Source organism: Choloepus didactylus, chromosome 3, assembly GCF_015220235.1.
Source record: "Choloepus didactylus isolate mChoDid1 chromosome 3, mChoDid1.pri, whole genome shotgun sequence".
NCBI classification, from domain to species: Eukaryota; Metazoa; Chordata; class Mammalia; order Pilosa; family Megalonychidae; genus Choloepus; species Choloepus didactylus.
The window spans coordinates 175,618,692-175,639,702 of record NC_051309.1 but is presented as its reverse complement, the minus strand read 5'-3'; the positions used below and the strand labels follow the sequence as shown (position 1 = coordinate 175,639,702).

The window sequence follows — 21,011 nt, the reverse complement described above, 5'->3', positions numbered from 1 at the left end:
TGCCAGTTTGGATATGTTATGTCCCCCAGAAAAGCCATATTCTTTAATGCAATCTTGTGGGGCAGACTGATAAGTCTGTTGGTTAGAGTGGAACCTCTGATTAAATTATATCCATGGAGATGTGGCCCCACCCATTCAGGGTGAGTCTTGATTAGTTCTCTGGACTACTTAAGAGAGCTCTGGAGCAAGAGCAGGCAGAGACCTAGATGCTTGCTGACACTTGGAGATGCTTGGAGATACAGACAGAAGGATGCTTGGAGATTTTAAGCTAAGAGATGAAGCCCAAAGTTTGCCCCAGAGAAGCTAAGAGAAGACAACATCCCCCAAAAGAAGCTGAGAGAGACATTTGGGAGAAAGCCATTTTGAAACACAACCCAGGAGTAAAGGACCAGCAGATGCCAGCCAAGTGCCTTCCCAGCTGACAGAGGTGTTCCAGATGCCATCGATCATTCTTCAGTGAAGGTATCCTCTTGTTGATGCCTTTGTTTGGACATTTTATGGCCTTAGGGCTGTAACCAAATGAACCCCCTTTATACATTATGATCCATTTCTGGTATTTTGCATAATGGCAGCTTTAGCAAACCAGAACAGACATGTTATGATAACTGAATAAACAAGATGAAAAATCATTTTATATATTATATATTTGCTGTATTAGAAACATACCCATATACATATATGCTTAAATAAAAATCAGAAAAATAATAAAGACATGCAAGAAAAATAGCTTTGTTATTTCACCCAGGTAATTGAATTCTATGTAATTACTTTTTAAATTAATGTATATTTTAACTTTCTACACTTAAGTTAAATTAGTTCTAATCAGAAAATAACAATGCATGAACTATAAAAATGAATTAATATAAAAATAATTTTTTACTTGATAATATTCATTCCATTGACTTAGGAATACTATAGCTTTCCATTTGGCATATATTTATATTTACACTTGACCTCATAATTTTTCTATTTCAGTAAATAACTGACATATGCTATTGTAAACAAAATCTTCTATAGTATCATCTATTTCTTATATAAGAAGAATGTTTATTGTTGAACATTTATCTTACATCTTGTGACCTAATAGAACTATCTTAGTAATTTTATGTGTTCTTAAAATTTAATATTTTGTGACAATTTTATCTTCAAGTTTTGATAATTTTTATCCCCTAATTTACACCACTTTTACATTTTATGTTGTCCAGTCCATCCCAAAATTATTTCAAGTAAGATTGCTATCTACTGCTTTGACTAAATTCCTTATTATGATGTTTGTTAATTTTTATTGATATAAAATATGCCTCTATTCTTAGTTTTTTGTGTGTTTGTTAAGAATATTTAAAATGCAATTAGTAATATCTGATGATTTTATCATATTACATTTTTATTTATATAAATTATATTGATTATTCTGATATGAGATTTGTTACATTAATTGATTTCTTAACTAAGTTTCTACCAAATCATTCTTTCATTCCAGGTAGAATCCTGTCTGTGATCAATTAAACTTTTAATATCCTGATCAGTTTTGCTTGTACTTTTACTTATGATTTTTGCTATTAGCGAGAATGTCCTATAATTCCCTTTGCTCTACTACTATTATCAGTTATTGTCATCAGTTTTGCTGATTTTATAAAATGAACAGGAATGTTTCCCTCCTGATATATATTCTAATGATACTAAATATAATTGTGAATAATGATTCTTGAGAAATTGTAAAAACTCCTTAAAAACATCAGAATCTAAGAATATTTTGAGGAAGTTATCTGAGAAAATGCTTCAATCAGTATCATGACTATTTTTATCCAATTTCTTCTTTACTGTTCAGATTGGAAATTTGCTCTTCCTATGATTTTTTTATTATATCCAGATTAATCAAATTTATTAGTAAAATCCTACATTTATTTGAAACTATCAGAGCTACAGAAATTCATTCCCTCATCCTCCTTTTATAACATTCTCCCTCCCTCTCTGCCCCCATTATTTTCTCCCTTCCTCCCTCCCTCCCTCCCTCCCTTCCTTCCTTCTGTTTCTTTCTTTTAATATACATATTTTTCTCAGTAATGCACCAGTAAGGTCTATTCATTGTCATTTGTCCAAAACACTTTAACTTCATGTGATAAATTCTTTTTTTGTTGTGCTTGATTTTAATTATGTTTACAGTTTGATTTTTAAAAATATTAATTCATTGAACAATTTTGTGCACTTAAACTCCTGTTATAATTTGTATATTTATTCATTGTTTTCTGTAAAAGCCTAAATAATTTTTGCTTATTAGAATATACCTACAGACTATATAGAGACTTTTTGTTTTGTAGTTTTCTTTGTGATCACTCTTGAAAATCTTAGAATATTTAAAAAAGGAGCACTTTCTGTTTGTATAGTACAGTGTTCATTATATTTACACTAATTCAACCTAAATACTTTTATTGTTGAAACACTGTCTTTATTCCCCTTCATTTTTCTACTATTAAAAGTGATATGTCAAAGAAGCAGAATATGGTTTTGGATTTAACAATTTCTTATTCCAGTCCTAACTGTTTAGACTATATCATGGCAAGCTTAATATGTGGTACCTTGAATATTACCTTATCTGTTATTATATATTTTTTATTTATGCATAAATTATTGCCTATCTTAAAAATGTCCCTTCCTTTGTCCTTTAATGTCCTAAGTTCTTTAAAACCACAGTGCTTTTATCTATCATTAGGGTTTTGTACATGCTTTTCTCTATATCTAGTTCACTCTAACTCCTCTTTAAGATTTCACTTTAGAAATTTTACCTTTATGGAAGTTTCTACGGATTTCACTATGTCAAGTCCACCAATCATAAGCATTCGTATGTTACCATGTTCTTCTCTTTTGTAATGCATAAAAATAGTTATTTTCTATTTTCTTCTGCCATGACTTGAATACTTTGCCTCCCTGACCAGGATATGAGCTACATAAGTGCAGAGACTTGGTCTGTTCCAAACAGTGTTTTGCAACTCCAAGCACAATGCCCAGCACATGCTTGGTGCTCAATCATTAACCGTTATGCGAATGGATGGATGGATGAGGAAACATGCCCAATTACCATATTATCTAAGCCAGAGTAATAAAATTAAATCTAATCATGATTCAACCTTTTCTGGGCCTACAGAGGAAAATTTAAATTCCTTTGTATTACATACAGTTACTTCTTTGATTTATCATGGACAAATTCTCCAGTCTCATTTTCCACCAATTTTATTCTCCAACAATACCAAATTATTTGAAATACTCAGAATATGTTACGAAATATCCTGTTGGTTTACCTTGAATATGGTTTTCCTTGTGTGTAGAATCATCTCTCTATCCCTCTGGGCCCCTCAGCCCTCCTGGCTGCCTTGGTGACATTACCTAGCTTGAGCATCACCACCCCGACGAAACCGTCCTTCCACTGCCCAACCGCTGTCCCTCAGGGATGATCATTCTGTCCTGTCCATAGCCACTCAACATGGCATTTGGTGCTTTTATGATACATCACATGGTTATAATTGTTTGTCTACATGATTCTGTCCCCTCACAGGGCTATAGCTTGTCTGTGAGAATAGGAGCTGTCCTTTTCATGTTCTTTCCAAACACACTGCATGCAACAAGAACAACAGCACAAAATGTGCTGAAGAAATATATATTATACAGGCATGTTTGAATAAATGTGCTTAAAACACTGAGATTCTTAAAACAAAAAAAAACACTCTTCAAAAATGTAAAGAAATGCTGAAAACAGCATGAGTTGGACCTCAAATCTCAAGTCGTTGGTGCTAGATTAAAGGCTTAGCTCTGCTACTTACCCTACATTGGTTCGGTTAAAAAATATATGCATTAGTTCAGTCAAATTGCTCTAGTATTAATTAGGTGTTTGTGATATTTTTCATTAGTTACACTTTCTTTTCACTTACATTGTGCTGTTTCGATATTATATAGACTTCGGGTTACCTTAAATTATTGAAGAGTCAGTCACTCCAATGAGATATCTGTAATATCCCTAGAGAATATTCTTTGAATATTTTAGCTCTCTAATTATTTGGTCCATACATAATATTTAACAAACCTATTGTCCAGGAACAATTCAGATATGAACCATTAACTTTGCATCGAAATAAGCAAGATATATCTCCATTCTTGCCAAATGTGATAATTGAAAATAAGCCACTTCTTTGTAGAAAATAAAAATCATTATTTCTGCTTCCAAATCTGAACAGTATTAAAAAATCTGTATTTACAAGAACTCTTCTTATTCAGGAATATTATATATGGTGATTATTAAGAATTTTAAAAAATGTGTAACCATTTATATCAGTAACTTAAATATACTGCCAACTTAGTAGTTTTATCACTCAATGTTTTTCCAAAATGTATTTCAATAAAATTAACTTAAATATCCTATTTTTTTCAATGATACATAAAATGTTCTTTATTCACTAACAAAATCTTTATTTCAAAGAATTGGCTATTTCAAGAAATGTACAGAGCATTAGCTACTCCCAGGATTTTACTGTTGTGCTAATTTAAATTAGCTATTTGAATTCACTGTAACTACATTTATGTGCATATTCTATCCTAGAGAGAGATTGTGATCTTTTTAATAGTTAATTATATTACTATACAGTTGAAGCTCTTGTTGCTCACTTTTTTTTTTCCTCTTCTTTTTCTTTTTAACATGCTGCAGTAGCTAACATATTATGGAGAGAAGAAGGTACTAAATTTAATTATTTTTCCATAATGATGTGACTGTTTTGCCTAATTTTAGGAGATATATTGATTACTATTAGTATTAACAATTACCTTGCTTGTTTTTATATTGGTTCAATACTTCATTTGCCTATTTCAATATCTTGTGTAAACCTGCTTCCATTAAAAATATTCTTAATCAACTTGATTCAGTATTAATATACTGTATAAATAGGCAATTACATTAAAATATCTTGAAATGCTTCAAGATGATAAAATTAAATCAAATAAATAAAACATAATCTACATAATAAACCCTGATTTATTTCAGAATAAGAAAACTATTGCCTTATCAAAGGAATGTAATAAATTATTTGAGAAAATAGGCTACAAACTTAAAAGCCTGGATTTTAATCCAGCCTTTGCCACCATGTAACCTAGAGCAAGTGATCTAGTCTCTTGATGTCTAAGTTTTCTTATAAAAAATAAGGCTAGTTGTTTTATTCAATAGGGTTGTTATTGATTCCTTAAAAACAGGCAGCACTCAATAAATGGTATCTATTGTGACTTATTATTTCTTTCGATATTGCTATTCTCACTGAGTCACAAAGTCTGAGAAGAATATGTTTAAGATACTCAAAGAGTCCATCAATTGAACTATAACTGAATTCTTACGTGAAAAATGTCCGAGTCATCGTTACACTAGTGGTAAGCAATGCCACAATTATCTTTGCAGTCCATCCTAGACCAACTTCCTTTTCATCAAGAATAGCTTCCTGTATGAGCAGGAGCTACTGCTCACTGTGAGGGACCATGTGCTCCCTTATACAACTAAACCATGTGACTCTGTATTCAAGGAGGATGATCATCATAGCACCCATTTTGTTTGTTCGTTTGGTTTTGCTTTGGTTCTTGGTATTCTTTTCTCCCTATATTCCATAAAAGCTCCTTTAAATTCTGGTTTTATTAAAGAGGTTCTGGTGTAGTTACATCTTCTTTATTCCACTTGATTATTTACATTTGAGTACATAATTGTTATTGAAACTAGCATTGCCATATCTGGTAGGAAACATTTCCTTATACTAGCTTCCTTTGTGAGATCAAGTAAATGTTTCTCTGAATATTTTAAAATTTGGTGTAATTTTACCATTGTAATGGAAAAGACAGTATCTAAGGAGTCAGAGAGATCAGGTACCACAGATCTGGCCTTGTGGCTCAGTTGCTAGGAAGAGTTGAGTAATTTATTTGACCTGACAGAGGAAAATATTTCTAACATTATGCTTCAAATATAGTTGGCACTATCCTTACAATTCTTTGTACATCTCCTGAAAACATATGAAACATCTCTTCCTTATGTTTTGATTTGTTTGAGAATTGCCTTAAACAATATTAGTTTATACTAATTATTAATGCAAAATAATATATAATAATATTCTTCAGATCATTTTCAAAATATAGTAAGCCTACAGATTGAGATCACACTTTGGGATTCATTATGTGAATTCATTTTTGTTATCTATTTAAACATTTCTTCCATTAAGTTTTGGAAATATATACTCTCAATATTTTTTCTGCATCAATTAATGATGTTCATATGCTTCATGATTTTTTTACACACAATGTGTGCTTGAGAAATACTATCTATTTAAAACATTTGTAGGTAATTTCAAGAGAGATATTAGAAGTGTCTTTGGGTAACTTTTTTTAAGATTTGCTTTATGTACAATTATTGGCATTCTTTATTGCTTACTTAGAAAAAATAAATTTAAAGTAATAGATTCAAGAAAATGACATTTGATTTAGATTCACAGACAACTGTAAAATGTTTGCATAATGCTGCAGTTTGGGGGGAAGACATTACAATTAGAAATGATTTCATATGCTAAGAGTATAAGGGTGACCAGAGAAAACAGATGAATTGAGGAATCACTGATTCCCAACAGTGCATACAAATGTTTCTTAAAAATATTTAATTGATTATCTAACTAAATTGCCAAATCAAATTTCTGCTTATATTTTTAAGAATAGAGTAACAACAAATATGAAAAACAAATTTTGAAATCCATTTTTATTTCCACTATGGGAATGTTTTGTTTGTTTGCTTGATTGCTTGTCTGTTTACCATGGCCAAGATAAATTTATCCCAGAGGCAACCAACTATAGAATTTCAGGCAATTTAAGGTCAATAATGGAGAGAGAATTGGACATGATAACACCTCTCATAATGTCATTTTACTTATCTGCAAATGGTAAAACTGTAAAATTTTGTTTCACTAAAAAATGTTTTTTAAACATAAAGATTAGTGTCTAGCTTATCCAGGAGTTTGTAATCTAAATTATTTCACTAAATGTATTTTTTCTTATCAATCACTTTGATATTTAAACTTGTAACTCAGTGTCCTCCAGTCATCATTTCTCAGTAGTTCTTGTCATGTAGGAAGACAATGCTAAGAGAGGAAATATCTCACTGATTTGTTGACAAATATTTGAAGAGCATATTAAATATAAAGCACTTGAAAAGCATTGAAAATACAAATATAAGATCTAATATCTGCTCTAGAGAAAATTTGATCTAGTAGATTAAAGGCTAAATCATTCTTACTGACAGATAATTTTGCAACATGATTTTTAGTGCAAATTTAAATATTTATTATGACTGGTTTTCTGCAATAACATTATTATGATCTTGTAATCAAATATTGTCTGATAAAGTAGTTCCAAATGTTGCTGTGGTGGAACACTAGTTTTGAAGTGTGTTATTAAGGTCTAATTTAATAATAAGGTTTTTGGATCAGGATAGTACTGAATTAAAGGAATTTAAACCATTGTATTCATTTCAGGATTATTCTAAATTAAATGTGTTAATATTGATCACGGAATGCTGTGGAACGGGTCAGTATATAACACAGCATTTTATAATTTATCAGAACATGAAATTATTTTGATGAAAATCTGTAGGATTAACATTCAACATGCTTTGGAAAATACTTGCTTGAAATGACATCAAGTGATTTACAACCAAAAAAAATTTCCATGATTATGCATATTGATTGCCTATTTTTTCCTTTGTGCATATTTATGAAACTACTCACAATAAAATATGCTATAGAAACATTTAAGTTAAATCACTATATTAGTTGAGCTAATTAACATCAACCACCAAAAGATTAAAACCAGAAATTGCAAAAAAAAAAAAAGATCATGCAACATTTTAGTTATTACATGTTTAGTCAACTAGCTTGATGATCTGTAGTATGTGGTTTCCAATTTCACCTAAGTAGGGGAAAAAGAGATGTGGAAAACAGACCAGCTCTGAGCTACTTCAGCCTGAAATTATACACGTTTCATTGGCCAGAACTAGTGTACACATTCAGGGAGATAGGAAAATACAGAATACGTTGGTATTTAGTGAGCATCAAGAGCCTTTGTCACAATCATTTTCAGAGATATGCTAATGTTTTCAGAACCAGATTATTCCTCACAGAAATACTGAAGAAATATTAAAATGAAAAAAGGAGAATATTCGGATAATAAGGTTTCTTAATTCGTGAGACTTAATTCCATAGCAGTGAGTGGCGGGAGAGACTATACATTTTAGTGGCTAGTAAATGATACCAATGGAACTGCAATCATGCTATCTGTACTTGCATTGGTCAGTTCACTTCCCTTTCTTTTTAAGACTAACTTCAATGTAAGCTTTCAAAATTATTTCACAATTTTTTGTATTCCAAAAGTGATCTGGCAGGAGGCATTCATTTGCAAACACGTACATTTGCACACATGTACATTTACACACATATATGTGTAAGTATATAATCAATTCCAACCAATATTAATTATAAAGCAAACAAATTATTTACCATGTTAAATATATAATCTTTGCTATGGTAATCATTAAGAGTTAAATTAATCATGTGGGTTTGCATTCAATTTTTCTGTCATATCTTTTGAAATTCAAGAGATTTTATATTGACTCAGAAGTACTGGGTTTAGATAATATCTCCCTGGCAAAAAAATCTCTATATACATATGTATGTATATATAATACACACACATACACATACACATACATATACATACAGATATATACATTTACACACACACTCACACGTGTACTATATATATTGATCAGATAGTAACACTTTCCTGGATTAATAGTGCCTAATGTAGAACATGACATAATCATTCCCCAAAAACCTTTTTTTGTAAAAAAATAAAATAATAAGCATCTTATTTATTTTAATTACATAAAATATAAAATCCTTGTTGAGGGACAATGCTATGTTGTTGCTCTGAGTGAAAAGGTTTTTAGCCCAAGAGGCAGAGTTATAAAGAATGGGAAATTCATGAACCAAAAATCTATCCCTGCTGAGTTATTCAAGATGAAAAATGCAGTGTGGGTCATCCATTCTTGCCTATATTTTTCTTTAGCCAATAAAACAACTGTATTTTGGAAAAAGATAAATGTAGGTTTACTTGAAAATGAAAAAAAAGACAGCATTAACCAATGACAGCCTTTGTTTATACTCCGAAACTTATTGAATCACCTTTGATTGGTTAACAAATCACTACCTCCTAAAATGAGTTTGCCACTGGTTGCAACATAAATGCTAGTGTTTGTGACAATTTAAGTAGTAGGAAGAAAAACTTCCCCACAAAATCTCATTTTGACTAACTTAGATATGAGTCCTAGAATCTGAAATAGACCAAATGTGTTTGATATAAATTTACCAAATTTGAGTATACTGACTCTGTACAATATTGTGCTCCAAGAGTTTCCTATCCCCAAAAGGTGTACATTACATCTATTTTTTCTCAGTCCATTTCATGTAATTAAAGGTGCAGTATTGATTAGAAAATCTTCTGGGAAATACTCCTCTCTCATTAGACTGCAAGTAATTCCTATAACTTTTTATTTTTCTGTAGAAAGAAAAGGCAAAGCAAAAGGAAAGCTCAGAAGGAACAAATAGATTATGAATCACTTTCCAAGCCCACTAAACTCCATTATGTTAATGATCGACCTAGAAAAGACAAAGCACATGTGTCTGTATTCAGCAAGGGACAAAAAAAGAAAAAGCAGTCTGCACATATCCTCAATCTTTACTATGACTAGAGAGGTGGAAGTTTTCACTGAAGTCAAGAACATTTATAATATACATAACACAAAGCAATAGTGGAAGGAGAATTGTAATAGTCTTACATTAGAAAAGAAACTATCAAGGATTTTGGAATTTGGTTTCCTTAACTATTGAGAATTCAAAGACCTTTTTTTATGTGGTTTGTTTCTATCTACCAATATTTACAACTTTAGAAATTAAAACAGAAAAATTAAAAATATCTATTAATTCACTAAACATAACCATAATAAACCAATTACATTAGCCATAAATGGCGCTATATTTAAAAAGCTATGTTTTCCAAAAAAAAATATCGAATGACCTTGTTTTACATTTTTCAAATCCTTTTAATATCTGTTCTAATAGAAGCTGTTGGAGCCTTATATCTGTTTCTGCACCCAATCGTTGTAATATTACACATCATGCACCTGTGGAAAAGTATACTCTATATTTGTGAGAATGAGAAAAAAAGCAAAAGACATCTTACTATTATTATGAAAATTGTTTTGACCTTACAGACCCCCTGATAGGATCACAATTTGAGAACTACTCTACTAGAAGATCAATTTGATCTTTAAGTAGGCTCATAGAGCTTGGGAAATGGAACTTAGAGATGAATATCATAGAAAACTGAAATTTAGCAGTATGACACACAATACAAACTTCAGAAAAAAATAAGAACAGCTCTCCACCTCTGATTATGTGCCATTTCACTATTTGCATTCCTACCAGTGGTTCAGAGAAGAGAGAATGTCATCCATAAAAATATCAACCTTTACAGTTTCTTGCAGTCTTACTATGTTCCCATCACTCTGCTGAATGTTTTTTTTCCTCAATCTCATTTAATTCTTTAAACAATTGTATGACAGAAGCATAATTATTATCTCCAAGTTTGAAATGAGGAAATTGAGACAAGATTAATTAACTTCCTCATGGTAAGGGCTGTAGCCATGATTTGCATTTGAGCTGTCTGATTCCAGAGAATGGAGATTACCTCTTTTGTCACGTTTCTCCATCCATATAAAACAAGCTATGACATAAAAATGCAATAGTTATAACAAATATATATGAATATCTTATCTGTCTCTTTACACTTGAAGCTCATGAATGACCCAAATGAAAATATGCATGATTCTTCAATTTCTAACATCTCTATCAACAAGTAATTTGTATTCTCTGTACCCAGCATATTAGTACATTTATATGTGTACAATGTTAGAGCTGCAAATTTTACAAAAAACCCATCCACAACATATATTTAGTTTATAAATTCTGCTTCTAAAATCTAAATTGAACATTTGAGGAATAAAATATGCCTTGCAAAACAAAGAAGAGGCATGATATTACCCCTTGAAGGTGGAAAAGGGAGGCACTCATAGTAAACTAAAAGAATAGGGAAAGTTTTATTTTATAAGCAGGGTGATGGAGACATGGATGTTCATTTTATAATTATTTTACCCATGTATATTTTAACATACAGTAATTTTGTATTACTATTTCATAATACTAAGGATCTATTCCCACTGAAAAGAGACTCAAACACAAAAACAAACTAAATCTTGAATAATGAACTGCATTTCTTTCATAAATTGTAACCTGGAAAGTAATTTATGCTTTGTACAAATGCCATTGTATAATTCATATTATAAAGAAGCAATAAAATAGACTCTCAGATTTGAAAGAGTGATTTCAATGGATTAGTGGGTTTTAGAGGAAAGTAAGGTTCAGAAATTTCATCTATGCAACAAACGACAGTGTAATCGCACTGACTTTTTGTACTGTGTGCCGAATTTAGAAAAATAACATAATAACAGTATTCTCAGGGGTAAGTTCAGGAACTACTTCTAGAAACTTTGCAAACAATCTGTACTAAAAGTAGTTAGGTTCAAATATGTTCAAATTCATGATTGTGGAGCAGAATTTTGGAGCATCTGAAGGAGACCAGACAAATGTTCATTCAAAACCATTAAGAGCTTTGTGATAAACATAGAACAAAGTATGTAACTGACACAGTTAATAATCAGACACCACATTTCACTTTGGTTATGTTCATAAGTTTCTACAAAAATATGCAGGAGCCAATAAACTTAAATTGCTAGTTATTGACATATAGTATGCATCAATTTTAAGTTAATGCATACATGGAGGCTTTGTTGATACAAATCAATTTGTTTTGCATAAAAGCTTCTTTTTTTAAGCTTTATCCTCTGGGCATGGAATGTATATATATATATACCTTGATGTACAACTATGATTATAAATAACAGTTGACAATTACTAAATTTTGGTTTATGAAAAATGTGTTTTGCATTTAGTTTTTGCCACTCTGTTACATTAAGTCCATCTTAATGTAGTGCTCTTTGAAGATATAAAGCACAATTAACTGATAATTGTACCTATTAATTTTAGTACTGTAAAATATTTACCAAAAAATAATATACATGCAAAAACAACCTAGCATCATTTAAAATGTACATGAATTATTAGACAGAAATTTCATATGCCAAAAGAAATAACCACTGTATAAACACCAGTAAATTCATTAAATATGTTTGAATGTATTTTTCTCTAAATCGTCTAAGACTAAGCAGATATATGGCTAGATGGGCAAAACTGGTGATTTTTGTATACAATAGGAATATGTTTTATAAAAATAAATATTACTTCAGTCCAATAAAAATATATTTTAGCAAAACAAGAAGCTTTTATGGTGAATAACACTTACGCAAAGCCCAAGGCTAGGCTTAATAGACTTTATGAGTATTTGCAGTTAAAAAACAAAAAAAAGAATGCTTGGGGAATTTTTTTTTATTTAAGTGAATTATTTTGTTCTGTATAGCTGTATTTAGAATTTAAACAATCTTAGTAACAAAGGTTTGGCTTTCCAAATTATCATGATTTCAGTATTGTTGCTTATCTTTCAAAGAACACGTTATCACTGATTTACATAAGGTATAATTAGGCTAAGTAAATTTTATTACATAGATCAATACAACTGAGAAAGGGACTGTCAAAGGATAAAACTGCACTGGACAGGGTGAAACAGGCAAGGATGACTTTATTCATACCAACCTTGGTAGGAGTGATGTTAGAACTCAACTCCCAGGAATGCAGGGGGTTGGTTAAGTTCTACTGTCAAAGCAAGGGCAGTGGGAAAGTACCAGCAGATCATCTGGCAGAAGAGGGGAGCTGAGGGTAGGGTGAGGTTGAAACCTTGGTATATCTAATATCTGAAGTTGTCTTTCCCCTCCAATCTTTTTCCCCTATAGTCTGAGTTGTTTCTCTCTGCAGCCCCACAGCTCCAAGATTAGTTTGAAGGTAGTCAGGGTGGGGCGGTGAGCGAGGATCAGGCAAGGAAGGATCACGTGGGGCTCAGAGCTGAGTACATTGGAACAGGGAAGAATTGCAGCAAACAGAAAATGGTGTGCATGAATACAAGAAGCTCCCAGATGGCAGGACTTGGTTAACACCAACTATACTTCATCTGTCTAACCTGCAGTCTCCTGTACCCGTTAAGTGTGAATATATAGAGTACATGGCAAGACCTTATGAGAGCCACACAGATCTGAAGTGTGACGAAATGTAAAATCTTTGTTTAAACAGAATCATTACACTGAGAGTTTACTAAAAACTTATATTAGTTGAAGTTTTAAAGTTTAAAACTGTCTGCCAATGTAAAATCTTACGTAAGATTAGTGTTGCAAATTTTACTTTAGCAAAATATATATTCTGCAAAATCTGGGTACTTGGTCTTTTTTTCCAAAAAATCTTTATATAAACAAAACCTTTACAAAGGAGGAAATTTCATTTTCCTAGGGAACAGTAATAAAAATCTGAGAATAATTATGATTCTTCAAAGTGTACTTTTATTCCTTAATCAACATTTAAATGAAATGTATAAGGTATCCTATATGATGCATATGCATATTCCTGTATGCATCAAAGAGTTTACATATCCATTTATAATTATTTAGAACTATATGAGATATTTATAGATTTACATTAAAGAAACCACTGAATTACTGATAAGGGAGAAAAAAGTAGAACGTCTACATAGTATCAAAATTTCACTTGGTTGTACAGTATGGGATCTCATATGGTTTACTTTATTAACATTACATGACTTAACAAATTGGTCTCCTGCCAGTGCTATAAGGGGCACTGAGTTTTGGTTGTAAAGGCTTCTGATAATTTTATTCTGAACTTTTAAATGTGTTTTTATCCTTAAGGTTTGGGAATTGGAAACATGTTCTATGTTTTTTATGAAGATGGAATCAAAGTGATACAGCCCATAGAATGTGAATTTCAGAGGCACATTAAGCCTAGTGAAAAGCTCCTTGGATTTCAGGCAAGTATTTAAAACTGTTTTTTGCAACTTTATGCAGTGATTTTGTTAACTAGACTTATAATTTGGAAATACTGTGAAACCTATAAACAAAGGAGACTTGTGTAGGGAGTGTTACCATTAGAAAACATGGTCCTAAATAGTCAGGCCTGCCTGATCCTGCATCAGACAAAGTCTCTTTGCTTTGGTGAGAAGGTGAGTTTATTGAAGATGCATCAACAAGGAACTGTAGGTAAAAAAACAAAACAAAACGACGACAACAACAACAACAAAAAAAAAACAAAAAAACTTCCCAAGACCAGTTCAGCGTGAGAAGAGTGGTTTGGGCTTTTTTAAACCCAAACAGACAAAGGAATGGCTAGGATCCGGAAGAATGTAGAAGGGGAAAAAATAGAAGAGAAAAAGCTGTTTGGTCAGTGTTTCATGTTATCTTGAAGTCCTACTCTCATTTAGGCTTGTTTTTCAAAAAGACACTGGTTATTAGACTATCTGGTAATATGTCTTGCATTCTCCAGCAATGCTAGGAAAATTCCTGGAACAGAGAGTAAGTTTTTTCATTGTTGAGATTAGAGCAACAGCAAGTTATTTTAACAGGGCTTTTTATGCTTAGAATAATTCAAGGCTGCTTGAGTGAAGTGATCTTAATAAACATTGTTTTTTCTTTGTTTGTTTTTTTGTTTGTTTGCTTTTTGGCTACTGAAGACTATATACAAAGCATTTTCCAGCTAAAGAATTATATTGAGTATTTTTTCTACTTATCCTGTTATCAGGAGGAAAATATTAAACCTACAATATTGACTCAAGTTCTATATCCTGGGAGGAAAATGAAATGATATATTATTTATTTCTAATTCTATGTTTGTAAGTTAAAAAGAAGCTGATAGAAAATGCAACATGTAGCAACCACCTTCTCCTTAATTTAGAATGTCTTTTATTTGTTAAATAACCACAGCCTAAGTGGCAATGGTTATTAAACAAATAAAAGAAAACAGTTTATATAATCTGGTGGAAAGTTGGGGTATATTAGATGATTCATAAATGTTGATTACTTTTTATTCCTCACCTCATTTTTCTAAGGTCTCAAGAGAATGAACAATTTAGATATATGTGGGAAAATATTAACTAAATGGTTTATTTACTTGTACCTTACCTTTCCCAGAAAGATTTTTATTTGTAAATTTGGATAATGCATGTAGCAAATCAAAATGTTTCTGGCAAAAATAGACATCCATTATAAATATTAGGGATTGTCTCATTTTTGTAGGATAATAAATAATAATCATTTCATATAGCCATGTCTATAGGTATCACCATAAAATTCTATGCACCCCAAAATATGTAATACTAAAGGAAACTATGTCATACAAGCTAGAATACACTGAACACCCAAAATAAATTTAAGGAAAAACCCTCTCCTGATACTCGTTTTAAATTTAAGGAAAATCCCTCTCCTGATAAGGTTTTTTAAGGTTGTCATGGACATGGTATATGAGTAAAACAGATACTTGATGCCACAGTTTAGATCCTCCTTCCAGTCTACCAATAGCTATCATTGCTATGATATAGTGATATATGGGGAAAAAATTTACATCTTGAAGCCATGCCCTAGAATGATAGAGGAAAAAATATGAGCATGAGATAAAATAAGCAGCTTCCTTCTAGAAAATCTGTAGGGAAAGAAAAGCTAACACTCTCTTATTTAAATTAATGAAATAATTTAACTTAATAGGTCTATGGTTGTCCATAGCAATTGAAATCATGTTTTAATATGAAAATGTATCATTCACAGGCTAAATTGTGACCATTTGACAAAGTATAGCTAAACCATAAGAACAAAAAAACATCTTAAATTCCATATGTATTTTTCTTTCCTTTCATAACCTTATATTATCAAGATGCCTTTAGCTAACAGGGGCCCCTACCCTTCCACATAAATTTGATGATTGGCTTTTCCATTTCTGCAAAGAAGGTTGTTTGAATTTTGACTGGGTTTGCATGGAATCTATAAATTGCTTTGGGTAGCATTGACATCTCAATGATAGTAATCTTCCAATTCATGAACATGGAATAAATTTCCATTTGTTTAGGTCTTTAATTTCCTTAAGCAATATTTTGTATTTTCTGTGTACAATCCTTAACATCGTTGGTTAGATTTATTCCTAGATATTTGATTATTTTAGTTGTTATTGTGAAGGGAATTTTTCTTGGTTTCTTCTTCCAATTGTCTATGGCTTGTGGTTTTAGGTGTGGATCTTGTACACTGCCACTTCGATGAATTCATTTATTAGCTTTGGGAGCCTTGTTGTGACCTTTTCAGGATTTTCTATATATGGGATCATATCATCTGCAAATATGGAAAGGGTTATTCCTTCCTTTCCAATTTGGAAGACTTTTATTCCTATTTCTTTCATAATTGTTCTTGCAAGAACTTCCAGTATGGTGTTGAATAACAGTGGTGGCAGTGGGCATCCTTGTCTTGTTCCTGATCTTAAAGGGAAAGTTTTCAGTCTTTCTCCCGTAAGTAGGTAGGATGTTAGCTGTGGGCTTTTCATATATGGCCTTTAGGATGTTGAAGAAGTTTCCTTCTATTCCTGTTTTTTTTTAATCAAGAATGGGTGCTGTGTTTTGTCAATTGCCTTTTCTTTGTTGATTGAGATGTGTTTTTGTCCTTCATTCTGTTAATGTGGTGTATTACATTAATTGATTTTCTTACGTTGAACCAACCTTACATACCAGGGATAAATCCAACTTGATCATGGTGTATAATTCTTTTAATATGCTGTTGGATTCAGTTTGCTAGTATTTGTTGAGGATATTTGCATCTATATTCATAAGAGATCTCCGGTCTGTAGTTTTCTTTCCTTGTGGGATCTTTATTCAGCTTTTCAAGAACCAACTTTTGGTTTTGTTCATTCCTCTATTGTTTTTGTTTGTTTGTTTGTTTTCTATTTCATTTATATCCACTCTAATCTTTATTTCCTTACTTCTGCTTATGTTGGGTTTAGTTTTCTGTTCTTTTTCTAGTTCTTCCAATTTTGAGGTTAGGTCTGATTTTAACTCTTTCTTCTTTCTACTATAAGCATGTAGAACTATTAATATCCTTCTCAGCACTACCTTTGCAGCATCCCGTAAGTTTTGTATTTTCATTTTCATTTACCTCAAGACATTTTCTAATTTTGCTTTTGGTTTCTTATTTAGCCAAATGGTTGTTTAAGAGTATAATGTTTAATTTCCACATATTTATGAATTTTCCCTTTCTCCCTCTTTTGTTGATTTATAGCTTCATTCCATTGTATTCCAAGAATATACATTGCATGATTTCAATATTTTTGAATTTATTGATATCTTTTTTTGACAAACATATGGTATGTCCTGGAGAATGATCCATGTGCACTTGGGAAGAATGTATTCTGTTTTTGTCAGGTGCAGTGTTCAATATATGCCTGTTAGGTCTAGTTGGTTTAGTGTGATCTTCTTACTAGATGTTCTATCCATTTTTGAGAGTGGTATTTTAAAGTCTTCTACTACTAATGTAGAACTACCAGTTTCTCTCTTCAAATCTGTCAGTATTTGCTTGTACATTTTGAGGCTCTGCTATTATGTACATATATATTTATAATTGTTTCATCATCCTGCTTAATTTGTCCCTTTTATCAGTATGTAATGACCATATTTGTCCCTTGTAACTATTTTTGATTTAAAGTTTATTTAAATTTTTGGTTACTACTTGCATGATATTTTTTTCCATCTGTGCACCGTTAACTTACTTGTATTTTTTACTTTAAGGTGAGTCTCTTGACAGCATATAGTTGAGATGTGCTTTTTTATCCATCTTGTGAATCTCTGCTTTCTGACTGAAAAGTTTAATCCATTTACACTTAAAGTCACTACTGATAATATGGGACTTTCTTCCTCCATTTTGCTGTTTAGTCTTTGTATGTCTTATACTTTCTTTGCCTCTCACTTCCATTAATGGTGACTTTTAGATTTATTTGATTGTTTGTGTTGTAGCATATTGAGTGCCTTCTCATTTCTATCTTATTGTATTTTTCATCTGTTTTCCCTTTAGTTACCATAGGGTTAAAATTTAACCTCCTAAACATATAAGAATTATTTTTGGTTTGATACCAAATTAACTTCAATAGGATACACTATTTTTTTGTATTTGTTACTGTTTTTGGACATTCTATGTCCAAAAACTGAGATTTATCATCACTTTTTATGCATTTGCGTTATAATAGTAATAAATGGAGTTACATACCAAACAATACAATACAATAATTTTGGCATTTATAATTACTTAAATGGTTACCTTTACCACAGGTCTTTATTTCTTTATGCTGCTTTGAACCACAGTGTAGTGTCCTTTCATTTAAGGCTAAAGGACTCCCATTAGCATTGCTTATAGGGCCGTTCTCATGGTGATGTAGTCAATCAGCCTTGTCAATCTGAGAATAGCTTAATCTCTCCCTCATTTTGAAAGAGATTCTCATCTGATATAAAATTCTTGGCTGGCAGTTTTTTCCTTCAGCACTTTAGGTATTTCAAACCACTGCTTTCATGCCTCCATTGTTTCTGATGAGAAATTGGAGCTCATTCTTTTGGGGATTCCTTTATGTAACACATTGCTTTTCTCTTGCTGCATTCAGATCTCTCTCCTTGTCTTTTGTATTTGATAGTGTGATCAGTAAATGATGGGGTGTGTTTTTCTTCATGTTTATCCCATTTGTTGTTCTCTGAGCTTTTTGGATGGGCATATTCATGTCTTTTGCTAAGTTTGGGAAGTTCCCTGCCATTATTTCTTTGCTGGTCCCTTCTTACCCTTTCTTTCTTCTCCTTCTGGATTCCAATAATGTTTGTATTCATGCACATGATGATGTTCCATAGCTGTCTTAGTGTATTTTCACTGTTAATAATTCTTTTTCCTTTCTGCTGCTCAGCCTGACTCATTTCAAGTGTCTTGTCTTCAAGTTCATTGATTCTTTCTTCTGCCAGCTCCATTCTGTTCTTGAAACCCTCCTGGGCAGCTTCAGAACTCCTATAAGAAAGGTCTGCCCAAGGTGAATGCACAGTACAGGGAAAATCCAACAGCTGAACTTTTGTCTTTTGTTACATTACATTTTGCATTTGGTTGCTTTAGAGTTCCTCTGTTTAGAGTAGTTTCGTTGTCCCTTTTGTTTCCCAGGAGACAGACCTCACTCTCCTGAGTATCTGAAGCTGGCAGGCCTTTGACCCAGACTGTCTGCCTCTACAGTTATTTACATACATTTCATTGTCTCAAGTTGTCATTGCTTGGAGAGCAAATCCTTGGAGGATGATAACCCCAGGGAGAACTTCCCCAATCCGGTCTTTCCCAGCCCAAACAGGGCAGGGACCCACAAAATGGGCACAGACTGAATCTAGAGAACTCTGTGGAGGGGTTCAGGATCATTTCAAAACTTCTGTGGCTCCCCAAAGCTGAGCTTTCCGGGCCTGCTCATAATGCAGCTTTCCCCCCACATCCCTGAGGAAGCTCTTACTCTTCAATTCTCCAATGCCTCTGCCACCCTTGACCAGGGAGTGTTGAAACAGTGGCTGCCACTGCCTTTGGGAGTGTTTGAACCTATAACTGCTCTCAGAGCCAGGCCCCAGTGATCTGAATTTGCTAATCAAAAGTCATGATCAGTAATTTACCATGCACACCCCTGTCTTGAGGAAGAGCATTTTTATGTCCCTTTTTGTCAGTAGCAGTTAGCCAGGAACTGAGCCCTGTGGGAGGGAAATTTACAGTTCTTTATCATAATTTATCAGCCTCTTCTTCCTGTTCTTCTGTGGATACTGTATAATGTTCTTTTGGCCCCTGGAGTTTCAAAATAGTTGTTTCAAACAGTTCCTGACTGCTTAATAGTGTTTTGGTGGAAGGGCTGAGTCCTAGAGCTCTACTCTGCCATCTTTCCAGGAAACCCCTTAAATAATTATGCCTCAGATAAAGATATTTTGTTTTCTATGTTTAAACACAGGAGAGAGCTCAATTCCAGTGTGTGTAAGCTATGTGGTGCTACATTCTAACAGATTTGAATTTCTAATAAAATAATTGTAAGAAGATTCTTGAATAGTTTGAAAAAAGAAAAGTTTTCCTCATTCATAGTAAGAAAACAAACAAACAAGCAAAAACATCCTGGTGGAATTAGTGCATATTTTGTGACATCTAAGGATTATATCTCTCTATTCTCAGAAACCTATAGCTCTTTCCATCTGCCACAGTATGTAGATTATGGTAGCTTAACTGTGTAATCTTCCTATCAGGTTTTCTATCTTTCCAATATTAAGACCATGTTTAACTTTTGAATTACCAATATGCCTCATATATTGTCTAACATATGGTGAGTGATCAACATTTGTTAAATGAATGTAATGAAAAGCCTTTTGTTTATAATCTTGGGTCATTCATTCTTTTATGCATTCTCTATGGATATAGGTATAAATGATACTCTTGTTATGTGTTTTTGAGGAATGTTTCACAGATAAATTTAACATTGAATTGTTTTAGGGTAAATGTAGCCTCAAGGATCTATTAATTTAGGATCACATAGTGAAAGTAAATATTCTTCATGAGTGCGTTGTACAATATAGCTTGGAGTTTATTGTAGAAAATAGCTGGTTTATCTTTTTTAGAAGAGAAATCTCTTGAGTGCAGGGGTGGAAATAATACTTTGGGAATCGTTTTTTTTCCATGGAAAAGCATTAAGCATGGATATAATGTTTTTCAAATTCACTGTTGATATTAAGAGAGGAGAAGTGCAATTCTCAATATAACTCATTGACCTGTAAAGTTTTGATAAAAACTTATTCCTTCACATCTCTCAGAAGATGCT

At 32.3% G+C, this 21,011-nt stretch overlaps 1 protein-coding gene across 2 annotated transcripts in view; it reads left to right on the top strand.

Annotated features, from left to right (window-relative positions):
* Nucleotides 1-21,011, top strand: part of FSTL5 (follistatin like 5) — an 838,269-nt gene that overhangs the window by 686,789 nt on the left and 130,469 nt on the right. Inside the window, exons 11-12 of one of the 2 annotated variants that reach the window (XM_037830938.1) lie at nt 4,694-4,720; nt 14,042-14,160. In XM_037830938.1, coding sequence (XP_037686866.1) covers nt 4,694-4,720; nt 14,042-14,160 — 146 coding nt within the window. The remainder of the gene's footprint in view (nt 1-4,693; nt 4,721-14,041; nt 14,161-21,011) is intronic. The other variant, XM_037830939.1, reaches the window with a different exon arrangement.